Below are 24,300 nucleotides of genomic sequence, written 5' to 3' on the forward strand. Positions count from 1 at the left end.
ACAGGACGATCTGGAAACGCGCACGGAATAGGGAAACGTATCGCCGTGCGACATATCGACGCCGCCGCCGCGGAGCAGTAGAACCGCGGGCCCCACGGGGGTCCAGCCTGTTCTCGAGTGGCTCTCCACTACTACAGCCCTGGCTCACCTCTCTCTCCGCGGTGCGCACACCGCCCTCGCTTTCTTACCGCGCTGCTCCGCCGGGAAGAAAAAAGTCGATCCTGACTTGGGACGCTACTTAACGTACGACAGAGGGTGTTAGCGCACATCAAGATCGCACTCCTATCACCCTGGACACGAGTCGTGTCTACAGTCGAGTGTCAAGCAGCGGTAAACTTTTTAAAGCCCAAACCCCCCTCTTCCGCTTGCAAAGGCGACGCCTTTATATATTCTATGGAAAGATTTCCTTTTTCTCGCGGCCTACAGGACGCACTTTACATTATCGCATTTCCCTTCTGCCCGGTGGTGTTCGATTCCTGTCCTCCCTGTTCCTGTTTCCTCCTCCTGCACTCTTTCTTCTCCCTCCAAAGCCCCTGCTTTCCCCCACTTTTCATGACCTGTTGGTAGGTTTCTGGAGGTTTTATGGCGACTCTAGAGGATCTGGGCGTCTCGGCCTTCATCAACATCGTTGGCGCCTTCGCCTTCCTCATCCTGTTTGCCGTCCTGCGGATTCAGCCCATCAATGACCGTGTCTATTTCCCCAAATGGTACATCACCGGCGGCCGCAACAGCCCCCGGGTGCGCGGCCGTGGGGTCGGCAAGTTCGTCAATCTCAACCTGCGCACTTACTTCACGTTCCTCAACTGGATGCCCGGGGCGCTCAGGATGAGCGAGTCGGAGATTATCCAGCACGCCGGCCTGGATTCCGCCGTCTATCTTCGGATCTACATTCTCGGGTGAGCTTATCTACAGAGCTTTGCTTCCTTTGTGTTCTCATGAACCTCTCCTTTTCGGAATTCAGTTGGACTTGCGTGGTTGGACGAAATTTTCGATGGATCGTAGAAGAAAATTTATGTGACTTTGTAATTTTCTTACATTTCTCTTAAGCGCTCAAGAATTTTGCTACATTTCTTCTACCGTTTTATCTTTCTGTTGATAATTCTCCGGGATTTTACTCTCTCGGAGCTTTACTGCTCTGGGTATTATGATTATTTAGTGTCATAAACTTTTCCGTTCCCTATATTTTCATTGGTTTGACAAAAGTTTCATTGGGTCACTGCAGAACAATTATTATCGCTTTGTATATGCAATATCTTTCGAGGAAATGTTTTCTGCACTGATGGACGTCGTCTTTTCTTGGTTCATGTAATTGTTGAAAATTTTCCTTATCAACATTCGGTGTCTTCCACACCTTCATTCGTTTTCAATGAAATGCCAATTCGCGTTGTTTTTTGTTGGTCAAACAGCAACCCCTCTTTATTTATTAAGTCTTGTGCCTACGTTCCTAAGCTGCGCAGAAACGATGTAGCTTTTAGGTAAATTTGAATACTTAATTTTCATGCAGTACATGTGTTGTTTCTTCACGAGGGTTCCATTAGAGCCTTTTTTTTTTTCCCTCTTTTGCAATTAGCACCAAAAAATAAGTATTCAGTATACTACAAATTTCTTGTTCAGTCAATGAGCAAATGGGCCTCTGTGGTCTTTCTACATCATGTATACTACAAGTGACCGATTAACTCAATATTAGTGGTGGTATGTTGATATTTTTTTACTTCCACTTTTGCTTCGCTTCTTCAAGGATTACCACGATAGAGAGAACCTGACTACCAAAAGGAATTGTGTTGGCCAATTGGTTGAAGTATAGAGTTCAGGTTTTGTTATGTCAGCCAATTGAGGTTCGTGGTTCATTGGTCATGAAGATGATTATACGTATATTCTTTATCCACTCATCGACTTTTCAGGATGTCATATTACAAAGCTTTGTAAAATTAGTGTATGCCCAAGTACAAGGGTGTGATTAAACATAGACGTCTCACTACCATGTGACGAATAATATTACTATAAACATTATGAAATATTCTGTCGGATGAGATGCTAGAAACTTCTACTAATGATACTTGTTGGAACACCATGAAGGAAATTAAACTTTCTGGTAAATTTAGATATAATAGCCATAGAAGTTCTAGATTTCATCTTGCTTTTTTCTCATTAGTTCATTATTCGATTTATTGCTTTATATTGCCCATATAAGATATATTTTCTGCTGTATGCTTGTTTGGAGTGCTGGATTTTAATGAAAATTGTACTCCCTCTTTTTTCACAGGTTAAAGATTTTTGTGCCGATAACAGTGCTCGCCCTGTTGATTCTCATTCCAGTTAATGTATCTGGTGGGACATTATTAAATCTCAACAAAAAGATTATGTACAGTGACATTGATAAACTTTCAATTTCAAATGTTAATGCCGGATCTCAAAGGTAAATTAATTTATCTTTGATGAACAATGTACCCATCGAGACAAATTTCTAGAATGTGCTAGAGTTTCGATGGTTGTGTACATTTATTTATTTATTATTTAATTGTTAGAAAAAAATTTCATGATAATTATTTGTGAACCAATCTGAGAAGATTGGTTTTCATGTCTTCAGTATTGTGCTTGAATATGCCATCTCTCTATGCTTGTGTCTCTGTTTTTGGAGGTATAGATGTAATATACATGAGCAAAATATTTTCTGAAAATATTCTTTCTTATATGAATTAGTGCAAATTCAAGTGTTGTATTGAGATGTTTTTATTTGAATTCTTTTAGTTGCTGCATTGTGGTGGGATTAAAGTGAAGCTAACAGTTTACTCCTGAATTATTTCAGCTTGCATGTTTAGTGCTGAAGATTTTGGTGTTTAGTGTTCACAAATCCTAACACTATGCTGGTGATGATTTTGGTAAAATAAGTTGGAATATGTAGAAATGAGCCCAGGTGAAGCTTATAATTGCAATGTACAGAGTAGATGAACATGATGTTGTTTGAGATAGTTAGAAAATAAATGCTGTATGCTGAAAATAAGGAAATAATCTCAAGTATTTAAAATGTTTAAGAAGAGAAGATGTTTTACACAATATGAAATCCAGGATGGATATATGGAAGAGTAATCTGACTTAAGCCTGGAGCAAAAACAATGATACAGTATGTTTCCAATTACCTGGTCCTGGCCCTAGAATGTTGTTTCGCCTGGACCTGTACAAAATGGGTAGTATGTAACGGTTTGTGTGAACCAGTATGCTGATCACCCTTGTTTTGGGCAGTTCGATCTGATTTATTAAAAAACTATTTAACACTGATTTAGAACTCACATTCACTAGCCCTCTTTGCATGGAGCGGCCCACCGCCCGCTATGCATTGTTGATTCCGTATACGCTTACTCCTCTACCTCCATGGCTTCCTCTTCCTCCTCTGCTCCACCAAACCCTCTTCTTCCTTTCTCTTCCTCTATTGTTTCCTCTTCTTCCTTCATCTTCGTCTTCTTCCTCTGGTGCCTTCTCTTCTTCCTTCCTCCTCCTCATCCTTCCTCCAACATCATCTGTTCCTTCCTCTTCTCCTTCTTCTTCCTCTTCAAATCTCTAGTACATACTAGTATACCAACACCCTATACATATCAATTAGGTCAGCGGTCAACATGGGTGGTTAGTACAAGATGAAAGTCCTTGATCCTAACTGTTAAAGGCAAGCATGTAAGGCTGTTTGGTTATGTCAGAAAATTTTAGTTGTATTTTCAGTTTTTTAACTTATTCCATTTATTTATATATTGTGGTTGTCATTTTAGAGATTCTTAGTTGTCTTGACTCTTGAGTTAGAAGCTTAAATAAGACCCTTTATGTGTTGACTCTTCTTGTGGTCTGCTGGTACTTACTGGGGTAATGTGTGCTAGTTGCTGGCCAAGATTATCATGTTTTTAAAAGTCAAAAAAATTGTTTGGTTTAATTTTCAGATATTGTAGAAAGCTTTTCTTGTCCAAGCACTCATTATATAATGTTAATATTTTTACTTTGCTCTGAAATTTGATAGATGTTTTAGAAAGTTTGAATGATTGAGAAAATCGATTGTGAACAATTAAGGTTTCTAGATTAGTAGCATTCATTCCACTGGAAATAAAATCCATACTGAGTCATTCTAAATAAAATACTAGCCTTGTTCTTTTCTTGCCTGATTTATGCTTTATTCATTGTATCATTTTATTTCATATTTATATGATTATTTATCTCTAATTTAGGTTCTTTATTCACCTGTTGATGGCGTATTTGTTCACACTATGGACATGTTACATTCTCTACAAGGAATATGACAATGTGGCATTTATGAGATTACATTTTCTGGCATCACAAAATCGTCGTGTTGATCAGTTCACCGTAAGTGCCAGCTGCAAATATTGATGCTTTTGTAATTATGAAGTTCTCTACCTGCTTTGTTTTCCTCTTTAAAGATATATCACTGTGGAGAAATAACAGAATTTAGTGCCACTGATATTTAAGAAGCCCTGTAGTAGACAATGGAACAAGGATTGAATCATCTAACTCTTGCAGAAAGTTCTCACTGTATTGCTGAGAACAAGAGTTATCGCAGGTGCAGCCTTCCTAACCTGTCTCCAAATCCCATCTGACTATTGCATGGTCAACAACAAGACACAGGACAACAAGGCACAGGGACACATACATACTGGTACATGCAGAAAAATAAATAATCTGACAATCTCAAGAGGATGAGAATCAGAAAAAAAATATTCACCAAGTTCTTTTATTGTCTATATCAAGGATTGAAATATCATACCGTACCGGAGTTCGACCTTCTCTTGGTATGGTACGATACTGTATACCGAGCGGTATACTATTTGGTATATATATATATATATATATATATATATATATATATATATATATATATATATATATATATAAAATAAAAAAAATACCGCCCAGTAACGAGCGGTCCGCGTACCGATTTCCTGTCGGACCGGTACATACCGCCCGTACCGGATGTTATCATTCGAAACTGTATAACTGTATACCTTGGTCTATATACTCTATAGGATTAGCAATTTGGTTCTATTGCTAATTTAATACTAATTTATTGACTGATGAAACTTGATGATTTTAATCCTGACTAGAGTGTTTAATAGTTCACATGCAATGGATGTGGAGAAATGTAAAATGTAGTGAAGGGCTAAGATTTTTTAACTAGGAAATAGTTTTAGTTATAATCATGAAATTAACTCCTTATTCATGATAGCTGGGTTAAATAACAATGAGCAAACAAACAAGAGTTCTAATTGGAACCAAGTCAGGTCACCTGACACCTCATCCAGTGCCTATAACAACTTTGATTGGGGTCTTGGTTTTTGAGCCAAGGTTTGAGTAAAACAGTCCTGGTGTTTTCAGTCTAGTCAGGCATAGATTGAACTTGGGTTGGTCCACCCAAGTTGCAACCTGACCATGATCAGATTATATCAAGCAAGATTGTCTTGGCACAGGTACAATTTTAGATTCTTGTAATATTTGCCAGTTGTATCATTATATGATGATGAACATATAGGACTCAACTGAACAGAGGCCTGAGTCAATCAAGCCAAGATCCATTCAGCTTCATTAGCTGGGATCCAGGAAGGATTACTAAAACCTTGGGATGTGTGTTTCGAATCCTTTCTGATATAGCAGCCTTTCACTTTAGAAGGCTTTGGAGATGGGTTTTGGCTTCGAGGAGTCTAAATAAGAAAGGAATAGAATTAGGACTCAGCCTTTTCATCTCAATTTTTTGGATTAATTTCTGATTTATACTGGATCAGAAAGAACTATAATTAGGAATGATGCTGAGATAGTACTGAGTTTTCAGACATAAAAAAAGTCTAGTATACTAATGTTGACTTTCATTTGAAATCAAAAGGTACATGCTCCCTTTTCGTTGAGTTTATTTATAATTCATGCAGACAGATAGGTTATTACAAGTGTCAGCATCGTCTATTGTGATCTGCTGACTGATATATGACAAGATGGTAATAGAGCACCATAAATGTAGCATACGATGTTATGTTACTTCATGTTTTTAGTTGACTATAGTTGTGATCTTTATTGGAGCATAGTTTTTTTTTCTTTTTTTGCCTCTAATTTGATGTTTGCAATTTGCTCTCAAAACCTTGATTCTTAATTCAGTCCAAACTTTTTCTTCCAGGTAGTAGTCAGAAATGTGCCACATGTTTCCGGACATTCCATATCAGAAAGTGTTGAACAGTTCTTTCATAGGAACCACCCCGACCACTATCTAGGTCACCAGGTAGTATTTTGTGATTAGTTGCATGGCAATGTTTTCTCATTAAAATATTTAATTTGCTTTAATTTGATTACTCAATTAATCTACGTAGTACTCATCCTCCATTTGTTTGCTCATTTTCCTTAAAAAATATTGGTTCTAGTAAATATTCAGTTTATTGAATTAAAATTTATTAATCTTTTATTTTTCAGGCTGTCTACAATGCAAATAAATTTGCTAAGCTTGTCAGACAGAAGGAGAGGCTCCAAAATTGGTTAGACTATAACCAGCTGAAATTTGAAAGACATCCTGAGAAAAGGCCAACTACTAAGGTCAGTTCAATTGACTAGGTATTCAGTGATAACAAACACAAATAGATAATCTATGTGCCACCAGCAACCAGGCATGGATCATGCTGATACAGTCACATATCATGCCAAGTAATAATTAGATTTTATTAATTTTTCCATTTTACCTATATACATAACACTTCCATTTTATCTAGTACTCCAGAGAGGATTTCTTGGCCTTTGTGGTGAAAGAGTGGATGCAATCAACTATTATAGAGAAAGGATCAGCGAACTTGATGAAAAGGTAGTCCTTTCTTTGGACTTCTTGCTAATTTTGCTGCATTATTATTTTCCATCTGGAGTTTGGTTACATCTTGTTATTCTGTATGGAAAACAATTGATAATTGTTATTCTTTTACTGTCCCTTTGTCTCTAGTTTAAGATATATAATAGAACTTTACACATTATGTTTGCTTAGTTTCTTCTAAGATGAAATGCATAATCTGTTATGTTCTTCAGATAGCATATGAACGCCAACGAATTCTTAAAGACCCGAAGGCTATCATGCAAGTAGCATTTGTTACGTTTGATTCAAGATGGGGGGCTGCAGTATGTGCACAAACACAACAAAGTAAGAACCCAACTAAATGGTTAACAGAATGGGCACCTGAACCACGTGATGTATACTGGGAAAATCTGCCTATACCATTTGTTTCTCTCAGCATTCGGAGGCTCATAATATCAATAGCAGTTTTTGCACTGGTTTTCTTTTATATGATACCCATTGCTTTTGTGCAATCACTTGCAAATCTGGAGGGTCTTGAAAAAGTTGCTCCTTTTCTCAGGCCAGTTATTGAAATGTAAGTATCTTGACAACTTGTAAGGATACAAAGTTTCTTTTTAAATTACAATGGATAAGAAAAATAAGTTGTTAGATCTGTGATGCTTTTTGTTTCGTTGCTTGTTACTATCTTGTGATGCTAAATGGACCAATTCGATAGGAAGAGTTCAAATTTGTGCCTTTCATGAATTATTCAAGCCCATGGTTAAAACTGCAGTATTTGGATTATTCATTCAAGCCCATGGTTAAAGCCCATGTCAATTAACATTCTTAAAAGTTATTTGCAATCTTGATTTGTATGCTTCAGATGATCAATGTGCTAAGCTTGCTTTTTTTATAATTGTTCTGACTTAACATCTTCATTTATTAGTTTATGCTATCATCATTACATTTAATGCAACTAAGTAAGTTTTCTTATTATGCATCCATATAAGCTCTCTCTCTGTAGCTTCTAATGTATGCCTAATAGTGTGTTCATGGCTTATGCAAGTAGAAAAGCAATTGAATTCGGTCAAATGGAAACTTTTTTATTCTTATTTACTCCTTTGTCTCCTGCTTACATCTCACACTAATTAGTTGACTGTATTGGCATATTAGTGATTGCTCTTGTTCTCAATTTTACTCATATCATGTCCCAGGTATCCAGCATATGCTTTTTCCAACTAAATAACCATTGTAGGTGTGGCCCTTTTCTGAATGCTTTTGCATTTTGTACAGTAAATATTGGATGTTTCTTACCCTGGATTGCCACTAGTGGTCATGCCACTGAAGAATCATTTTTCATTTTATGACCTCCCATGCCTAGGTATTACAGCCCTTACCACATACCAGTGTAGGTGATTTGGTTGAAATTATTGGCCTACCATAGGCTGCTATGTGGCCCTAATCCTTTCAGATTACATGTTAACATTCTCGCCATGGAGAATGTTTTTGTTGGATGCAGATAAGCTCAGACTGACCTCTAGATGGTTTGGCTTATCCATATTTCTAACTAGTAGGGCTTGAGTTCCCTAATAAGCACAAGCTAAGTTTCAAAGATCTTGGGTACTTCAAACTGGATTTTTCTCTTGGTGAAGTCTGATCACATCTTGTCATATGTTATCCCATGTCCAATAGGAAGGTTCAACCACACTAAGACTTGCACTCTGAGAATCTTTTCCTTTCACAGCCAGGTCTCTGAAGCTTATATAAATTAGCCAGCCATCTTCATGTAAGGTGCATTAACTTTGTTCCAACCCACGTTTTGATATGTTAACTAAGTGAATATTCATTGTATTTCATGGAAGTATTCATTGGTAGATACTTCTGCATTGTTCTTAGTTCTTACTCAACTTGCTTTATTCTATACGTATGTACATCAATTTGTGTAGATGCATCTATTTTACTCAAGATCTATCAAGTAGGGCTTTCAAAGATTTTGAATAAGGTTTACAAGACTGGTTGGACTGGTCCACACCACTGGTATTTATCATTCTGATTGTGAACTGGTGCTCAGGAAAAATGTGTACTATAAAGTCTAGTAGCTTCCTTTTGAATAAAAAAAGCATATTGCAAGAGTTTTCTATATCTTACAACATTATACATATATGTAATTTGAATAGCCATTCTCTATGGGTCATTGTTTGATTGAAGCCCATGAAACCTGCTTACTAAATTGATCAGCCATAGCATTGCTGACTTGGACTTAGACTGCTCTGAATCCTTCGGCATTGTTTGACCTCCATGGCATCACATAAAACTTCAACAATAACAACAACAACAACAATAAAACCGTAAGTCCCAACTATTTGGGGTTGGCTATATGGATCTTTTGCTGTCGTTACATAAAACTCCACATATTTCAAAACACTGATGTTCTCCGCATGTTCATTACTCTAATATTGGTTAAAAGTTAACACATTTATTCTTACATGAGTTCAATGAGTTGAAAGGCAGTAATCTCTTTTTTCGTGTTGTTGGTTGCTTTTGTTTTCATTGTCAGCATCTCAACAAATTTAGAGTGTTGAAATATCGCAGATCTCCAGATGCAGAAGTTCTCCATGTACTTGTTACCTTAATATTGCTTTCAGATCCACTATGAGCTTGCAAATACATGCTATCTTATATAGAATTTAAAATGTTGAAATTTAGTCATATCTTTCTATTGACATTACTGGTTGCTTTTTATTTATTGTATCGGCATCTCTTATTTATTTGAGGAATGACTATAATACACCTATTTACAGCAAGCAGACTGGTCCTTTTTTATTTTTCTCTCTGTCAAGAGCATAAATTTCCCTAACATGCACTTCTTTTGTGTCTTAAATATATAAATTCAACATTCTTACATGAAATTATCTGAACTGTTAAAATTAATGCTGTGCTTAGAAGCATTTGTGTTCTAATTTTGTTCAAAGTTAAATTCTTATGAAAACAATCTTCTTGTTAATAATGTTCACTTGTTGAATGCATATCCTGATTCTTGTATCATTAGCTTAAAATATGGTACATAATGCATTCCTTCCCAGACTGCAAGGGACTTGTGCTTCACCTGCCTTTTTTATGCATTAACTAATTATCAGATTGTAACATCTGCAGAAAGGTGATCAAGTCCTTCTTGCAAGGTTTTCTTCCTGGTCTGGCTTTAAAAGTTTTTCTATACATTCTTCCAACAGTTCTGATGATTATGTCAAAAGTGGAAGGCTACTTGTCATTGTCATCACTTGAAAGGAAGGCAGCAGCTAAATATTATTATTTTATGTTGGTGAATGTTTTTTTGGGAAGCATCATAACTGGAACAGCCTTTGAGCAACTTTATTCATTCATTCATCAGCCCCCTACCCAGTAATTCTCTTTAGTACCTCAATACTTATGCTGTTATCTCTATGTTTATTTAAAATTATCAAGTTTAAATCTGGAAAAGATGTTAATCATCATGTCATACTATCAATAAATGATATATGGCGAAGTAGTGATACTCCAAACCACTGGCATGTAGATATTTTTTGGTTTTGTTCTCTCTCATCAGCGACCTATATTAAGTAGCTCCTATTGTTTTTTAACTAGACTTTCACTTTCATTTAGCTAAATTTGTGTAAGGGCAACTAACACCAAGATTTTTCTCATATGAAAATTAGTTCATGCTTTGAACAATGCAATATATATGTTGAGTATAAGCCACCAAAGTACTCTTTAGACATGCCGATAATCTCATGCATAACAAAATTGACACGCTATATATTGATAATTGCCTAATTTAATAAATAAAATAAGTTCTCAATTACAATGCAACTTTGATATGGTAGTACATTTGCACATTTCCTTTCATAGATGTTAAGGTTACTAAACAAGGCATTTTAATGGTTGGAGTTTCATGTTCCGAATGAATTTGTTCACACATAGACTGTTCACACAGCATCATAATAGTCTTGACAGCCATTGCATCATTCTTGAATTGATACAAATGGATCTCTATGTAAAAAATCTCTAATGGTTATTGGTATATATATTATCTACAACCTCAATCTTAAGAATTATTTAGCAAATTTTGAGGTAGCTCAGTTGTATGCCAAAGTCCAATATTTGAAAACCTAAAATCATGACTTAACTCGGAAGTCATCTGGATTGAGTCGATTCAAAAGTCGACCAAGTTCAAGACAATAATAAGATAAGTAATATAACATTACATGCATCCACAATAGCATTACATACATTGACCTACTGAACCTAACTTTTACTTACTTCTACATATCCTTTTTATCATTTTACAACTACTTATGCTTGTGTGCTTAAATTTGAAAGTGAAATATGTAATAAAAATTTCATAGTCTAGAATATACATCATATCAAAATTTGATGATTCCATGAACTGTGGTTCAACCAATGGTCCTGAACTCATCGTGGCAGACTAAAAAAGAGGAGAAGAAGCAAAGGATTGGGATGAGGAGAAAGGCTTTTGGCCCTTCTTCCTAACATTCACAACTAACAAAATCAATGTATCCTTCTTTTCCTATACTTTTTTTTTTATATGTCTTTTGTGGTATAGATCAATGTTTGATGTGCCGCTCAAAATGATACAAAACAGGCGGTATGTATTGGTTGTCCAGTAGATTGTTGCATGGAGCAGCCCAAAACATAAGCAGAAAAAGGGTCAGGTATCAACTGGTATGGATGATCTATTGGCCGATACAGTTCAAACTCATGCAATATTGATCAATATGGGTCGTACCAGTCGATACAGACCCAAGTCAGGTCAAGTCTGACCCCAACAGTCAAATTGACCAAGGGACCTCTTTTGGGTTTTAAATTCCCTCCTTTCCCCTTCTTTCACTCACTCATTCTCACTCTTTCTCACACTCTCACTTAATTAAAGTTCCTAATCAGCAATTAGTGGTAATCAAGTTATTGATTTGGATAAAAGATGGATTGGAACTCGGGATCTAGTGAAATTTCTCTCCAATTTGAAGGCACCTTGCTTCATTCTATGTTTTATTTATCATTTTATATAATTAGAGGCATATTAATGCATATTCTACATAGATTAAGGTCATTCTCTTGTGTTAGTTCTAATTAGGTATAGTGTCTTACATTTAGGTTTAGATCGAGGTACGTAGGGTTAATCACAGTCTTATGCATTATTTATGTCTCATAGACACTCTATTATTAACTAAATACAATAAAAAAACTTTAAGAAGATTTCTTGTGAATTTTTGGTCACTTTTTAGCATTTTTATGAAAAATGATACACATTTATATACTAGTACCGACCGGTATGTACCAGTCCGCCCATGGACCAATACCACTGGTCAGCATGGTACATCAATCCTTGGTATAGATGAAATAAATACGAAGTTTATCATACTTTTTGTATATTGAAATTGAAGAAGATGACAATTGGCCAACTTGATTTCTTTATGAAACTAAAAGGTGAGAATGTTACCTAAAATCTTTTCTCATCTCCAGCTCATAAAATCTTGTGCACTTACCTTTCTATTTAAGCCATTCATAAAAATCGTTTATGTCAACAAACTTACATTTTTTATGCCTATAGGATTCCAATAACCATTGGAGTATCAATACCAATGAAAGCTACATTCTTTATGACCTACATAATGGTTGATGGTTGGGCTGGCATTGCAAGTGAGATTCTTCGACTTAAGCCACTTGTTATTTATCATCTTAAAAACATGTTTATAGTGAAAACTGAGAGGGATCGAGAAAAGGCTATGGACCCTGGGAGTATTGATCTTCCGGAGAACCTCCCATCATTGCAATTATATTTCCTTCTTGGGCTTGTTTATGCTGTTGTGACACCGGTTCTTCTTCCCTTTATACTAGTATTCTTTGCCTTTGCTTTCCTTGTGTATCGCCACCAGGTTAGTATACTTTCTTTGCTCTGGTATGGTGCTATTTTTTATGCTTACAAATAATAAATTCTTTTTTATATTGCTACTTTCAGATTGTTAATGTTTATAATCAAGAGTACGAAAGTGCTGGTGCCTTTTGGCCACATGTTCATGGACGTATAATCGCAAGCTTGTTGATTGCTCAACTACTTCTGCTTGGTTTGCTTAGCACAAAGAAAGCAGCTAATTCAACTCCTTTGCTTATTATTTTACCTATACTTACGATATGGTTCCATAAGTACTGCAAGAGTCGATTTGAACCTGCTTTTAGAAAATATCCTTTAGAGGTAAGTTAAATATCTAATTGTGCCTTTGTTTTACTTGCTTGTGCTTTACAATGACCAACATAACATACACCATAGCTATTTGATTTCTTTCTTTTATATTTTTGGAGAGAAGAATTTATTATAGATCTGCTTTCTCAGATGATTTTTCATGATATATTATAGATTTGCTTTCTTCAGATGATGTCTTATGATATATCAAACAAAATCTGATACTTTTGAACTCTATTTAGTAGACTGTGGTATTCTCCTGCCCAAATTACTCTTTAGTTCAAACCATCTGTGTCTGTTTGAACAAGATATCTACACTACAATTTTGAGGAGAGAAAATTTTCTTCACCTCTTTGGCCCTATCTTGTATATTATTTATCTGCTTTTTCTTTCTTCTTTCTCTACATTTTATTCCTCTTTTGTTGTAACCACATTTGCTGCACACTAGCTTTGAGATATTCAACGAAAAGTATGATATAAAAGCAATATATGATAGATCACTAACCAGTGAATGTATCTATACTAAAACATTATCTATATCTGATTAAAAGCCCACGGTGCTTAAATAAGTGATTGATTATTTTCTTGTCAAATTTCTAATGTAGGCATCCAGGGTTCAATGGACAACTGATTCTGACACATATATGATGCAACAGTCAACAGAGGTTCCAAAGATTCTATACCTAAGGACAATTACTGAACTTTATCATCTCTGTTAGTAAAACTGTTTTATCATATTGGATTAGGGACCAATTTGAGGAACATAGGGACACAATCACTATGTAGCAGAAGCTGTTGATATGGTCCAGATATTAGTTTCAGATATTTCAGCACTAGAGCCGAGTGAGAGTTAGGATCTAGATTTTTTTCTATTCTTATAACAATCTTAATTTAACTTAGATCACTATTTTCAGTAATCTGGCTGCAGTTGTGAACAGTTAAATCACTATTTTCAGTAATCTGGCTGCTGTTGTGAACAGTTGAAATTTTAGTTTGAGTCCTCAGCACTCTGCTGCATAAGCAATCAAACAAAAATAAGAGGGTTAAAATTGTCAAGGTTAGGATAATTTAACCTGATTAGTTGTCCTGAACGAGATGCAGCCTAAGGTGGTTCTCTAGTTACTTCCTGCTTGTCTTGTATGTCATAATTCAGATAAACTATGGACCTTGCCTAAACTTCAGTTTGACTTGTATATTTTTACACCTACTTCAATAAAATCAAAGATTTCTCACCTTTCTAGCCCAAGATGTTCATGGACTACTAAAGTATGATGCCATTCATTACCATTTTTGTCATAGAAGCTTGTGCTCAAGATGGAGCATGTCAATCATGTGTCTGCAAGAATCCCATACAAGTTTCATAGGAAGTCTTTTAATGTGTGCCACCTCCCACAAGCAAAGAAAAGAAACAAGATCGTTTACATCATCTTATTTATTTCTTTATTTTGTCATGATTTTAGATAATGGTTTTTCTTGGGATATTATGATGTGTTGTTTTCACGAAGTCTCAGAGAGCCTTTACATGCATTTGTGATGTTGTCTTTGTTTTTTGTTATGCATATTTTAGAAAATGGTTTCAAACCTCTTATCGTGGTTTTGACTGTAGGAAGCGATGGAAAAGGACATACTGGAAAAGGCTTCTGAACCAAACTTGAACCTGAAAGCTTACTTAGCTGATGCATACTTGCACCCGATCTTTCACTCATTCGATGATGATGATGATGATGAGGAGAAGATAGAAGTCCGAGTAGACAAAGGCCGGTCTCATATTCCCTCACCTACGCGGAGCGAGATCAGTTCCGAGTCTCCACCTCGTTATGTATACCATTATGAATTTGAACCATAACAAGCAGGTGTGCCTGCACTCTGTAATCAGCTTCTTGTAGGGATTATCAAGTTTGAGTTTGTCCACCATCATAGATGTTTTAGCTTCGATCTTTTTGGCCCACTGGTCCTTGATGCAAATGTAAGCGTCCTATGGTTCTTTTTTATGTTCCAATGTGCAACATATCTTTTCTTGTAATCTCAAAATAGCTTTTGGATTTTAATTATGTTTCATTTCCGGGTGGAGTCATCTTGTTTCATATTTTCACATATTTTGTTGAAATTACCTAAATCGTAAGTGCCTAAGTCCTAACCTTTTGAACAAAATGTAGCACTTAAGTACTTCAACAAACATAAAAAGGACTTTGAACACTTGGATAACTACAAGTCTAGCAACATTGCTCATTCGAGTGTTGGGTTGTCTGGGTCATTTGCTAAGCCTACACCATTTCATCCAAATTGATCTCCAACCCTCCTCGTAGCCCCCTATCTAGTCTTGTGTTGAAACACACGAACAAGATGATTTTTTTTTTTTTATATACTAATTTTGACTCCACTGTGTTGAAACGCAAGTCTTTTCCCTATAGTTTTAGCAATCCAAGATTGCTTGCAAAAATAATCTTGGATTGCTAAAACTAGGGAAAAATTGTCTATATAATTTAAATTCAGTTATCCATACTCTAGTTTTGTCTCTGTCCTGCAAACCCTTCTTTTATCCATCCATAAGGAGTTAGTGAAAGCCACCGTGTGAGTAAGGGACATAAATAAAAATATTTTATTGGTAATACAATACAGAGATATACCTCATAACAAAGATTCCAAAGTAATCCATCACTCATGAAATCATTATACACAACTATCTATGCAGCACCAACTACTAAGCACAACAATAATTGATCCTTGGACACAACCAAGATCTCATCTGACCAGGTTCCATCCAAGGGATATCATTTACTCGCACCAATTTTCTAGTAGGGGCAGATTAGTCACTTACACGTGAACATGGAACCAAATCTCCAAATATGAAAGGAAGCATTATTGTACTTAACCGCTTGGGTTGCAAGATCTTACCATGCGTTTTCCTTCATATCGTCTCTCTCTTTTGTGTAACTCTGCACGTACGTACGGTATTGTTCTATGGCAAGGACATTCTCACAAGGAACATATTTTTTATGATTTGATGACCCCAAAGTTTGTAAACAAAACCAACATATAATCAAAATAACAGCATGTTTGGTAATATTAACCAACCAACTTCAATGCTTAAAACCCAAATTGGCTATCAATATGGTATTGGACAAGAGTTCCTTGGGATATCAGACATAAGATCATTTAACAGATCAACTAAAGGAATCATCAGGTACAACCAACCAATCTTAAAGCATCACATTATTCCACCAATGACTCCTGAAAGCATTTGAGGGATGATTTCATTCCTAAAATCCCAACAATAGGCCAAAGTTGTTGATTCCTCCAACAGAATGGTAATCTGATGATCTTCAAGCTAATAACCCCATTCAACAAGCAATGAAAGAACTTAGATGATATGACAATGTAACAGATGAAAAAAGGAATGTGATCATTCAAACTCACCCAACAGACGGTCACATCATCGTGAAACAAATGAAGCTAAAAGAAATAAATTTAAAAGAAGAGCAGCTTAAGCAGGACGCTAGATCAAAACATTTTGGGCTTCACTGCATGCAATTTCTTCATTTATGACCTCTAAAGTACATGTAAATTTTCTGCAAACGAAAATCAAAATTACAGTGAGAAAAACAAATCATTAGAAACGAATGGAAAAACAGTAATCCAATTATGTAGTTACGTAGAGAACTGCTTGTGACCATTATTCCTTAACAATAAAGCTAAAGGTTCAAATCTTAGCACAAAAGTGCATAAACAAGTGCTTTGTGCTTATGTATATTGATTGTCATCCTAAATTTTGCTCTCAAACAGTTTATTACTAACAAAGTTTGCATAATATATTATATAGAACATCTGTAATTACCAAAACAAAGGTTTCCAAACAAAGTTTGCAAGTAATCCTAAAGAAATTTTGGCACTAACCTGAAGCACCCAGAGGCTTAAAAGTGTTTCCAAACAAAATAAGCCAAAACCAATCAAGTAAAAGATCTGTAATTATCAAAACAAAGGTTAACATTATTTCAACATAAATTACAAATTACCTAGAGAATATATAGATTAACTAAAAATTGATCCACAATTGACTGAGAATTTTCCTGTTTCAAATAACAAGGTTCTTTGCCATTAAAAGAAAATACTTGTAAACCCAAAAAATCATGGAAGAGGAACTAAGTTTTGAGAAGGTGAACTTACCCCAACAACCATGTGATCTGAAAATGTGTCAATTGCAGCCAGTATACCCCTGATAGCAGAAAGCAAACTTGAATATTATGGAGTGACTTATCTCTAAAAAAAGTAAAGCACAATAACATGAAGAAAAATGTGACATTGCAAGGATTAATTTCCAAAATCCATCCCACTCCTGAGGCAAACTATACTTTCTTGTCCTTTTACTTTGAAATGGAAGATGACTTCTGCATGAGGGAGATTTCAGAAGTAGTTCTGAACAAGAACCTTATCTACACTTTAGTACTGTATTCAGGCAGAAGCATGCTGAACAGAATGTCAACATTTCAAGTTTCAACAAGCCATTTAGCTAGGAACTAACTTCTCCATGTTACATACATGATCGTACATAAAAGTCATGCAAACAGTAGCAGTAAGCCCAAATCATGGGCAGGATTTTACATGAAAGAGATATAATCATTATCATACTTTATATTCATCAAACTAGGATGGTAGCCCCTCATAAAAGCCTAGAAACTCAGTGCAGGCCACAAAGATAAACGTCATCAAACATTGACTGTCTCAGTTAGCCACCACATGAACATTCAAGAAATAAATGAAAGATGTATGATACTAGATTTGAAGTTAATAGAAGAATGATATAATCATCATTATGCAAGCTAAGAAATAAATTTCAACTGCAGGAAGTCAGATAATCAGTAATCTGTTGATCCCACAAACCTGGTTTGATTTGCTCCCAGTGTTTAGTTCACCACCCTGTGATTCAGTGCTCAACACCCAATTGCAAGAGGCCAATACATTCATCAGATTGATAAATGTAGTTCTTCCAACTAAATTAAACCAAGACATAAGGTTCTCTACCTAACTTTAACCAAGACAAGTCGACAAAGCTCAGAATCACTGGGCCATGACTCCGGCTCCAGGTCAAGCTATTTGTTGCTAAGAAGTTTTCAAAGTGTTTACCACATTTGACAAAGACACAGTAACCAAGCTACTCAGGTTCTCTCTAGTTCTTCATGGAATATGCTCCATTCATTTAAGAATCTAATCTATCGTGAGAAGAGAAGAATTTAACAAAGACATGGTTCCAAGATTGTTTATTTACTATGGTCAGAATAGTTCATGAACCACAATTTGTTGAGATTACCTTAATAATGGTTGGTCCAAACCTTCATCTTCTATTGAAACTCGTGATATGATATGATCTTATATGTATATATGTATGTGTGTGTATACATATGTATAAGCATATGCATATGTATGTATATATAGGTATATGTATATATATACATATATGTATACATATATATATACATATTTATATATTTATATATATATATATATATATATATATATATATATATATATATATGTATACATATATATATAATAGCAATAAAATTACAATATAATGATAACAACGAAAACAAAGCCCACTGATCTAAAACATATGCGGTATGAGGATTACAAGCCCAAAAAATCACTTACGTCAATGACTTCCCATCAAAAACAATTGGAGGAGCAATAGCAGCAATGATGCAAAAGCCAATATGGATCTGTACATAATAAGAATGAAATACTCATCAATGGCCAATTATGATCAGTTCTCAAAAAGTGATCATCAAGAGAATCACCAGGTACAAGAGGAAGAACCAACCAAATCTCACTGCACTCTCAGTCCTGTTCACCAATCAAAATGTTAAAGCAAAAATTAGTAGAATAATTTCATGAAACTCCACTTGCAAGAAAAAAAGCAGCGAGCATTTGATCAATGTTTTCATTAACTTTCATTTTAATAGTCATCAGCAATGATTAAACTTGTTTGTATTTGATTTGAGTTTAACAATTTTAACTTTGAATTTGCAAAAATACAAGATTCCTGCTATACTAATTGTCACTTTCTGATTACCTACCTCATTGCACGATATAGAGGCCTGTACCACAATAGATACGAAAGAGGACATCCAAGAAAAGCATAGATTATTGCAAGGAAAAAGACTTTAACCCCTGTCAAGAAAGAAATGTATGGCATACTACAATGATTAATAAATAAATAAGGACCCCAAGCCAAACAATAACAGATAGGTCAAGGCTACTAGAGTGCCTTACCACAGCCTTTAATCCAACATACAGTCACAGCAAGGATATTCCAAGAAAGACACAGAACAATTCCTGAAAAGAACTACAAAGAAGTAAACTATTTGCACCATATGGACAATTGAACCTAGGCAAATATTACTGCTGTGCTAAACGCTAACTAAATAGAGAAAGTACAAACTACTGCCAGGTTTTTCATGCCTGAAGTAATTAACATATGAAAATATGAAGCACAACAGCATCAGGTGTTGTATACAAGTTGGTAAACATTCCTCAAGCACTAACTCAAATTTCAAATAAATAACATACACCAAAAAGTAGATATCTATGATAATCAGTAGAGATGAGAGTTTTGATGGGTAGTATAATGCAGGGTTATAAGAGATTCTAAAGCCAACATTCCATGTTTCCATGGCCTCCTGGTTCAGTGCAAAATTTGATGACTAAAGTTTCCTAATAAGGATACCAAGTTGCTAATACAAAATAACAGAATAACATAGAGACCAGATAAACTATAGGCACAGCAAACAAGCCCCTGGAAAAAGGGGGAGAAAAGTTAATTGCAATGGGAACTAGGAATCAGAAGCAAAACCCATTGAGGACTTGCAACTACCATCTGGTAGTTACAGTTACAAATATTATAGAACTTGGTCACAAAACTTCTTGCATTGACTTGAAAATGGATATCTTGTGCAGGTAAAAAAACCCTAGTTTTGGCACACTCTCCAAATGTCTAAAAAATAACATAAATCTAAAAGTTTTTATTTCTATGGACATAATTGCAAACAGGATAAGATACTAATGCCACATACTTGGTGGAAGAATTCATAACTAAGACTGCTATGAAAAAAACAGAATCAAATCTGATACCTAGCCAGCTTGCAAATGCTAAATACTGCAACCTCTGAGCATGAATTGGTATCTCCTTAGCAATATCATGGTGAATGATTGGGAACACTGGTGGCCAATTCTTATCTTCTGTAGTAACACCAGCTGCAGAAAAGGTATATGGACACAATAGTTTCAGACAATACAGAGTATATTTGCAAAAGAACTTTCGTACCTACCATTCGACAAAGCATCTTCCCTTCGTTTAATTTCCTGCAAGAAGCAAAAAAGCAAATTAAAGTATTTAGTCTATGATCTAGCTTGAGAGATAGCAGCTAGGATGCAAAATATATTAGCTTATTCATATGTGGCAATACAAATTACAACTGCAAACCGCACTAGAGACCACAACCATGTGATAGCATTTGATAAAGCCAAAGGAAAATGCCACAATGATAAAAAAATCTAATGTCCAGAGATTCATTCATGTAGGCCAACCCAAGTTTAAGACATTAAAGCTTCGTCTGTGGGAACCTTATCCACTTGAGACGGCCAATGCAGCAAGTCGAAATTCAACTAGAAACAGATTATACTCCACATACACCCTAATGCTGATCAGTATAACTTATCTAAATCCACAACCATTACAAGGCATCTTATCTTGTTGGTGTTTTAAAATTATTGTTCTGACTTGTACCCAACTTTAACCTTGCCAACTAAACTTTAGAACCTCCGAGGTCACACTTGTGCAAGATAACTATGTTAGAGAGTAATAACAGGAGAAATAGTGGTAACAGACGAGCTAACCGTCTCTCTCCTTTTCAGTTCTGCTTCCCATGCTGCAAGTTCTTGTGCCTTCTTTCTGGAATCCTGTTAACATTGCCCAAACAAAAACTGCATTGGATCATCAAAGGGCAGAGCAAAATTACAAAAAAAAAACTGTTAAATCGCAGTGCACACGTTTGTCGTCTCCAGTGGAACATCAACAACCGCATCGTGCTTATTTCCGAAACCCAGAGTAACAGACGACAGCGAAGGGAACTTCGACTTTTTGTCAGATCCTGCTCCATTCTGTAACGGAAAACCATTACAATCAAAAAAACGAACAACACTACCGCAACAATGTACATCATCACAATAGAAAACAAATCTTTAGCATAAATTGAAGAAGCCGATGAATTCTGTTGGCGATCAAGAAAGATCGTAGCAGCTAGCCCGATCGACCATCCGATCAATGAAAACCAAATCAGAACCGACGGATTCCCAAGACCCATAGGACAAGCATTCAACGACAAGAGCTAGGGCTCCGATGTCCAGATCCATAAGAACCGTATGTCTCTACTCGACAAGGGTATCTTTGATGGATCAGGAAGAAGTGCATTTAGTTCGAGCCATATCAGATCAAGCAAGTGGACTGAAACCAAGAAAAGCAAGTAAATGCAGCGGAAAAAGTAGAAGCGCAAAGAACCAGGCAACGGCGACATATTCGAAAGATGAAGACGAGGGAGGAGGAGGTGACACTACCGAGAAGGGACTGACTGCGTCTTCGTCGAAGGGGTTGGGATCACCGTGGCGCTGCATTCTCTCTTTTCTTCTAAGAGATAGAAGCGAAGGAATGGGAGAAGAGCCGAAGGAGCGCAGTGAGGTGAGAAATGGAGTTGAAACGACGCGATAAGGAAACACGAGATCCGCGGAGCGTTTGAAAGTGGTCGCTTGCTTCGTCGGCGACCGAAAGAGAAACAATAAATAAAATATTCTCTAATAATTATATTATATTATATTATATTATATTATATTATATTTATGTCTATTATAATAAATGTGTATTATATTTATTGTATGAGAAAATTCATCTCCCGTTTGAATCTGACCACGTTTTCGGTTTCGTCCTGATTTGAGAAAATTTGAAATCAAAATCGAACTACTAATTTTGAAACCATTGATTTTGGTTTGAATCGATAATTTTTAAATATTTTTTAAAGATAATTTATAATATATAAAAAATATAATTTTTATCTTTAATTTTTTAAAAATAATTAATGTACATTCATAATGACTTAATGTGTGTAAATATATAATGACATAACTAAAATATTTGACATAAAATTAAATAAAATTATAAATATCTAATCGATGTTAGATGTTTCAGTAATCTATATTGAAAAGGAGGTTATTATTTTTCACAAACGATATTTTAGTTTTGTTTCGTCAACTTTGTCTGATCTCGATGCATTGCATATTTGAGCGATTTAGAAATTACGCGTGATTTGATTTCATTTACGTACCATCCTCGCGCACTAAAAACTTGCTCAATAGCTACTGTCGACACTGGAATCACTATTATTTGCCTCGCAACCTTCGTTAAGATTGAAAAATATTCTTGTGTATCGTGTTTATCATTCTAGAATCGAAAACTCTGTACTTATAATATTCTCACTAAACTCAAGAGAAGTTGATAGATATACATGAAGCTCTGAGGATCCTCTTAGCTTTTTTTTTTTATCTTTAACTAATAGTTTTTTTTCTCTTAAAGATTTTACTTCCTCCGCTAACTTGAACAATATATTAAAAGTTTTGGAAGTATCATGTTCTCTACTATAGTATAGTTAGCACTATAATGATTGTATAAGTTATTGATCAATTTTTTAATATTTCTAATTTTATCACCAATATCAATATTTACTCCTAAAGTTTCATAATAAATAGATAAATAATCACCTAAGTTAGCTAATCTAATAAGAGGATAAAAAACACATACAACTAAATAAATCGATAATTTAAAAAAAAAATTCTAATTTAATTTTATAGCCATTATTGTCATATTTAAATCATTATAATTTTTATATTCTTCTAATGAACTAATAATTGTATACAATAGGATAATAAATATCATATAAAGTATCTGTTATATTATTAAAAAATTTAAAATTTTCAAAATTCTTTCACATACATTGTAGTGCTATAAAAAAATTTGCATAACATTATTTACAATAAAAATGTATAATAATTTTATATTTAAAATATTCTTTAAACAATTCATATATAGAATTTCATTGGGTAGGAACATCCTAGGAAATCTTTTGAGCCTTTTGTCATTTAACTTGCAAATTTTAGTCCTATGGATAACCCCATATGAATGAAATAGCTTGCTTAACAAGAGAAAGAAATGTTTTAAGAGATTTAAGAATATCTTATACATATATCACAAAAAAAGATTGACAAACTGCTTGGAATACAAGTAGTATTTGTTGATGTATTATCAAAACCAATAGAAGAAAAAAAATTAAAAATCAAATAATAAACTTCTAAATTTTTTTTATCATTCTATAAATATTACTACCGTATGCCATTCATCGAAAACTCTAAAAGTAATAATACGTTCGTACGATAAAACCGGTTTACGTCTAAATGCCAATTTTGAAGGTACTGAACTTTGAGATATGTTTTATAAATGCGCAGAAGGCAGTTTGCAGTTATGATTGAAATTAAAACGTAAACGTAAACTGAAATGTAATGATCATACGAAAAAGCCGATTTACGTCTAAACGTAAATTCGGAAAGCTCTGAACTTAGAAACTCGTTCGTAAAAGCGCAGAAGGCAATAGCTATTTAGGAGGTTTGCAGTAAAGATAAAATGCTCAAAGTAAATGCAAACCGAGATTTAGAGTGGTTCGATCAATCTTGACCTACTCCACTTTTGGCTTCCTCCACCGACGAGGTCACCGACGTCAACTAGAGGCCTTCCTTCAATAGGCGAAGGCCAACCACCCTTTTACAGTTTCACTCCTTTTACCGAGCTTAGGAGATAACCCTTACAGAAATTTTCTCTCCTCTCTTTACAACTCAAAACTTTGAAGAACAGTGGGAGGAAAACTTTTGGCCTTTACAACAATTTTGAGCTCTAAGAATCACAGAAAAAGATCAAGATTTCGAGTGTTAGTTCTACTCTTTCAGTGCCGAATGGGTGGGGTATTTATAGGCCCCAACCCAGTTCAAATTTGGAGCTCAAAACTGTCAATTTCTGGAATTCCGGGATCAGGCGGTTGCACCTCCTGACTGAGGCGGTTGCACCGCCTGGCAGAGCTCGAAGACTAAGCCTCTGGGCGGTGCCACCTCTGTCAGGGGCGGTTACACCTCTCTGCCAGAGCTCGAAGACCGAGCTCAAGCGGTTGCACCTCCTGACTAGGGCGGTTGC

At 35.3% G+C, this 24,300-nt stretch overlaps 2 protein-coding genes across 3 annotated transcripts; one reads left to right on the forward strand and one right to left on the reverse strand.

Moving 5' to 3' along the window:
* The first annotated feature begins 403 nt into the window (after window positions 1-403).
* On the forward strand, window positions 404-15,070 carry LOC103991988 (CSC1-like protein At1g32090). The gene is made up of 11 exons (XM_009411539.3): window positions 404-896; window positions 2,264-2,416; window positions 4,206-4,341; window positions 6,155-6,256; window positions 6,445-6,564; window positions 6,746-6,826; window positions 7,042-7,382; window positions 9,941-10,186; window positions 12,393-12,717; window positions 12,801-13,034; window positions 14,629-15,070. Exons 1-11 carry the CDS (start codon window positions 583-585, stop codon window positions 14,866-14,868), a joined length of 2,292 nt encoding a protein of 763 aa, XP_009409814.2. The 5' UTR covers window positions 404-582; the 3' UTR covers window positions 14,869-15,070.
* Window positions 15,071-15,971: 901 nt separating this feature from the next.
* LOC135642775 (secretory carrier-associated membrane protein 4-like) lies at window positions 15,972-21,816 on the reverse strand. 2 transcript variants are annotated; one of them, XR_010498064.1, is made up of 13 exons: window positions 21,630-21,816; window positions 21,066-21,176; window positions 20,913-20,975; window positions 20,345-20,378; window positions 20,148-20,270; window positions 19,290-19,352; window positions 19,094-19,187; window positions 18,815-18,860; window positions 18,669-18,736; window positions 17,187-17,235; window positions 16,917-16,982; window positions 16,440-16,591; window positions 15,972-16,350 (listed from the first exon to the last, which is right to left on the reverse strand). XR_010498064.1 is itself a non-coding variant. In XM_065159193.1 (12 exons), the coding sequence occupies exons 1-12, from the start codon at window positions 21,684-21,686 to the stop codon at window positions 16,559-16,561; spliced, it is 807 nt and encodes a 268-aa protein (XP_065015265.1). In that variant the 5' UTR covers window positions 21,687-21,816; the 3' UTR covers window positions 16,363-16,558. The 2 variants fall into 2 exon arrangements, 1 of the variants encoding a protein (XP_065015265.1); XM_065159193.1 differs by lacking the exon at window positions 15,972-16,350 and having other exon boundaries at window positions 16,363-16,591.
* Between the last annotated feature and the right edge of the window lie 2,484 nt (window positions 21,817-24,300).

Source organism: Musa acuminata, chromosome BXJ3-7 (assembly GCF_036884655.1).
Source record: "Musa acuminata AAA Group cultivar baxijiao chromosome BXJ3-7, Cavendish_Baxijiao_AAA, whole genome shotgun sequence".
Lineage (NCBI taxonomy): Eukaryota > Viridiplantae > Streptophyta > Magnoliopsida > Zingiberales > Musaceae > Musa > Musa acuminata.